General features: G+C 34.3%; 1 protein-coding gene across 1 annotated transcript; it reads left to right on the top strand.

The window, feature by feature from the left end:
- Positions 1-1,705: 1,705 nt before the first annotated feature.
- LOC141696190 (uncharacterized) lies at positions 1,706-4,691 on the top strand. Its single transcript, XM_074500370.1, has 6 exons — positions 1,706-2,218; positions 2,315-3,397; positions 3,485-3,624; positions 3,708-3,807; positions 3,881-4,040; positions 4,126-4,691. Exons 1-6 carry the CDS (start codon positions 1,706-1,708, stop codon positions 4,689-4,691), a joined length of 2,562 nt encoding a protein of 853 aa, XP_074356471.1.
- Positions 4,692-4,906: the final 215 nt, after the last annotated feature.

Genomic DNA, 4,906 nt, shown 5'->3' on the forward strand with positions numbered 1-4,906 from the left:
CAACCAGTTGAAATAAAAATAGTCGAATTTAAATCGGTCGTATTTAGAGTAAAATTCGACCGAAAAAAATTCGGTCAAATTTACAAATGGTGGGAAAAAAAAGTGGGAAGTTTCCCGCCAAAATATTTTTTTCCATTTACTAAATTCGACCGCAGACAATCGAAATTTATTTTTGAATTTTAGCGGGAAATTTCCTTCCAAATTTAGTTTACAGCGGGAAACTTTATTAAACTGAATTCGGTTGAATTTAGTGAAATACTATATTCGACCGCTAGCAGTCGTATATCAAATTCAACTTTAACTAGTGGAAATAAAACGGTCGAATTTAAATCGGTCGTATTTAAAGTTAAATTCGACCGAAAAAATATTCGGTCGAATTTATGACTAAAGGAAAAAAAGAAAGAATTTTCTCACCAAATAAAATTTAATGTAATTTACTAAATTCGACTACAGGCAATCGAAATATGTTTTTAATTTGGCGGGAAATTTCCCTCATTTCCCCCCGAAATTTTATACAAGGCGGGAAACTTTGTTTGACAGAATTTGGTTAAATTTACTAAAATGCTAAATTCGACTGAAAGCGGTAAAAAAAGAAATCCGGCTGAAAAAGGTGGAAACTTAAATTCGACCAATTTACATCATTTTTAGCCTTGTCATAAATTCAACTGTATTCCATTGAATTTAGGAGTTCATTTTAGAAACCCTACTGCCTCTTTCTATCCAGTAGCCGTATTTCTCATCTTTCCCACCCCCAATTTCATCATTTTCTCTCCTTTTTCTTCAAATTCATTCATGTGATCATCATTCTTTTTCAAGTTAGTTTAATTTTAAAGCTTTCATATATTTTTATGTTCATTAAATTCTATATGTGATTATTATTAATGTCTTGATTTCTTCAATTATTTATGTGTTTATGTAATGATTTGAGTAACTTGAATTTATTGCTAAAATTAACTTGGTTGTTGTTTATTAGGCTTAGAATATTTGGATAATTAGTAAAATAAGTTTATAATTTTGAGTTGTTAGTTGTTGTTTACTTTTTTATGTCTAGCAATGCATTAACCTAATATCATTCTGTGGTTATTTATAGATGGAATCCGATCGTAGTTGGATAGGTCTTAGTCGATTTAATGAAGCAAAATACAAAATGGAAGAATATAAAGTTGGTGTGGATAATTTCATTAAATTTGCTATTGAGCATCTTGAAGAAGAAGATAATGGCCTTATAAGATGTCCGTGCAAAGATTGTCGTAATATATACTAAAGGCAACCTAGTACCGTGAAAATACATTTATATTGACATGGTATCATGCAATGGTATATTAGATGGGATTGTCACGGGGAGAAAGAAATGTTATGGAACGAGGCCAGAACAAGTTATATTAACACGGGCTGCAAAGATGATGATATGCATGATGCACATGATAATGCCTTCGAAGATTGTGAGGATTTTGAGGAAGAACCGAATGAAATAGCAAAACAATTTTACAAGATGGTGAATACTGCATCAGAACCAATTTATTCGAACAATGCCAATCTTACAACGCTAGAGTTTGTAATGAAGCCGCTTCATTGGAAAAACAAGCATAATTGTAGTAACAATGGTTTTGATGACTTGCTTCACCTCATTGGATCGGTACTGCCTGATGATCATAAATTGCCTGAGAATTACTACACCGTGCGAACGATGATTAAATGATTGAATATGGAGTATGAAAAGATTGATGCTTGTGAGAATGATTGTATGTTATTTTACAAGGAACATAGCAAAAAGACAAAGTGTGATATATGCAAAGAAGACCGATACAAAGTGCAAAAAGATCCTAAAAAACAAAAGATCCCTCGAAAAATCTTGCGTTACTTTCCTATTACAATGAGATTGCAGCGTTTATTCATGGCGGAGAAGACTGCAAAATGTATGAGATGGTACCATGATAGAATTGCAGTTGAAGGTGACTTAAGTCACCCAGCAGATGGAGATGAATGGAAACAATTTGATCGGAGATTTCAAAGATTTTCAAAAGAGATTCGGAATGTCAGACTCAGGCTCTCTACTGATGGATTTGACCCCTTTCGCGATAAGCACACTAGGGAGTATACAGTATGGCCTGTGGTGGTTATTGTGTACAACCTTCCCCCATCTATGTGTACTAAGGCTCCATACATGTTTATGCCTCTTCTCATTCCTGGACCGACGGATCCAACAAAACACTTACATGTTTATCTCAGGCCATTAATTGATGAATTAAAATTGTTGTGGCATACTGGAGTGGAAACATATGACATGTTCTGACGTACAAATTTTATGATGAAGGGGGCACTTTTGTGGACAATTAGTGACTTTCCTGCACTTGCCATGCTTAGCGGGTGGTCCACTAAAGGTAAGTTGGCATGTCCAGTTTGCATGGGAGAGGTCAAAGGTAAGCAACTCAAACATGGTGGTAAAACAACATTTTATGGAACTGCCCGGTATTTTTTGGAGCCAGATGATCCTCTCATAAGGAGTACGAGATTTGGAAGAGTTGAGACACGATCAGTTTGTGCTCGACATTCAGGGTCACGTGCAAAGGTCATGTGTGAGCAAATACAGTTTCCCCCACCAGGAAAGTCATCGAAGAAAAAACCAAAAGATTATGGTGTGACACATAATTGGACTCACAGTTCTCCATTTTTTGAGCTTCCATATTGGGAAACACTCAGCCTTCGTCATAGCATTGACATTATGCATACCGAAAAGAATGTATTTGACAATATTTTCTACACAATTCTTGATGATTCGAAGAAGTCTAAAGATAAAACCAAATCAAGAAAGGATTGTCAAGAGTTAGGTGTACACCGTGAGTTGTGGATTCAAGATAATGGTATAAAACCACATGCACCATATGTACTTTCGAGTGAACAAGTTCAAAAGTTGTATAAGTGGATAGTCTCATTGAAACTCCCAGACGGGTATGCCTCAAACATATCTAGGTGTGTGAATTGGAAGAAAAATTGCATTCGGGGGATGAAATCACACGATTGTCACGTCTTCATGCAAAAAATGTTGCCTATCGTTTGTTGTGATCTACTTCCGAAACATGTGTCTGATCCTATCATTGAATTGTGCAACTTCTTTCAAGATTTATGCTCGTGTAGTCTCAAATACACAGATTTAGAGAAAATGGAGAGAGATATAGTGACAATAATGTCTAAGCTTGAAACTGTCTTTACTCCTAGTCTTTTTGATCCCATGGAGCATTTGCCACTGCATTTAGCAACTGAGTGTAAGTTGGGTGGCCCGGCCAATAGGCGTTGGATGTATTTTATTGAAAGATACTTGCACAACTTGAAATTGAAGGTTGGAAATAAAGCTCGAGCGGAGGGTTCAATGGCACAACTCTACATTGAGGAAGAATGTGTACACTTTTGTACGTTATATTTTGATTCCAAGAATGGATTGATGCATAATCAATAACGTCAAAATGAGGCCCCTCAAATGTTTCAGAATGCCAATTTGTTAGAAGTTTACACATATCCGACACATCCTAGTCTACGAACTAGAGATAGAATCTTGAGTTGTGATGAATATGAACTCGTGGCATACTATGTTCTTATTAATTCGCCGGAGGTTCGAAAGTACTTGAGGTAAGTTATTTTTAAATAACTTCTTTTTTAAAATTACTTTAGTTCAAAATGTGATGTTTTTATTATTTAACTTGATTATGTAGGGGTTTTCAAAAGTTGGTACAACGACAATACCCACATTTGAATGATGCGGAAAAGGAACAATTTCAAAAAGAACAATTTAAAGATTGGCTCGAAAGAAGGGTATGCATTATAATTTATACACAGACACATACACAAATTTTCCTCATATTATATTTCTCACATATGTTATTAGGTACAAGATGACGAAGAGCTCAACAAGAAATTTATAGACCTAATAAGAGGTCCGTTGTATAAAGTGGAGTCTTATAAAGTATGCAAGTGCAATGGTTACAAATTTGATTGTGTAAATGCTAATGAGCTCACTTCACCAAATTCCGGTGTTGTTGTCATTGGTGAGAAATTTAATTATTTTTCTTAATATCTAACTTGTATTTTTCTTTACCAATTGTTTTCCAATTTAATACATTTTATTTCTAGGGACTTCTTACGAAGAACATTATGGTAACTACTATGGAAGGATAGAAGAAATTTTAAAACTCTTTTATCAAAATGGGCATCAAGTGATCATCTTCAAATGTCATTGGTTTGATCACACGACACATGTGAAAGTCGATAAACATCGGATAACTACCGTAGATGTTAAATCAAAACTAAATGCCGAAGACGTGTTTGTGTTGGCTAGCCAAGCTCATCAAGTATACTATGCACCAAACATTTCTAATGCAAAATCATCATGGTACACGGTTTTAACAACAAAGAGGCGACTAGTTGATGAAAGTGTGTCAATTCAAGAAAAAACCGGGATGAATGATGATGCTTTACAAAATGAAGTGTCAAATGCTTCATCATCGCATGTTGAAAGAGTTATTATTCGTGATCCCTCAAATTTTTTTGTTGACTTGAGAATGTTTGAAAATGACTATTCGGTAGATTACAACAATGAAGAAGAAAGTGAAAGAGATAAAGAAGATGAAGAAGAAGACGAAGACGAAGACAAAAATGAGGATGAAGATGACTTGAGCGATAATGATGATTTAATGTAATTTATTTTAATTATTTCAATCAAATTTGTGTCAAAGCAATTATTTCTTTATCTAATTTTCTATAAAATTTACATTTAGGCAATTTTTTTTTGCTAGATGGCCAAGTATTTGTTAATTTTATTAGATGAATGATATCTTCTGTTGAATTAGTGCAGAAAAGAGGTTTCAACAGCTTCTGGAGAAAAAATATATTTGTTCATTAAATTTGACCGAAT

The sequence above is a fragment of the Apium graveolens genome, chromosome 11, assembly GCF_009905375.1.
Source record: "Apium graveolens cultivar Ventura chromosome 11, ASM990537v1, whole genome shotgun sequence".
Taxonomy (NCBI): Eukaryota; Viridiplantae; Streptophyta; class Magnoliopsida; order Apiales; family Apiaceae; genus Apium; species Apium graveolens.

Excerpts from the sequence above, each read along its gene's own strand:
- LOC141696190 (XM_074500370.1), top strand. The coding sequence starts at position 1,706 with ATGGAGTATGAAAAGATTGATGCTTGTGAGAATGATTGTATGTTATTT. Across the intron at positions 2,219-2,314 it reads ATCCAACAAAACACTTACAT|GGGGCACTTTTGTGGACAAT; the intron begins GTTTATCTCAGG and ends TTTATGATGAAG. Across the intron at positions 3,398-3,484 it reads TCTACATTGAGGAAGAATGT|AATGCCAATTTGTTAGAAGT; the intron begins GTACACTTTTGT and ends CAAATGTTTCAG.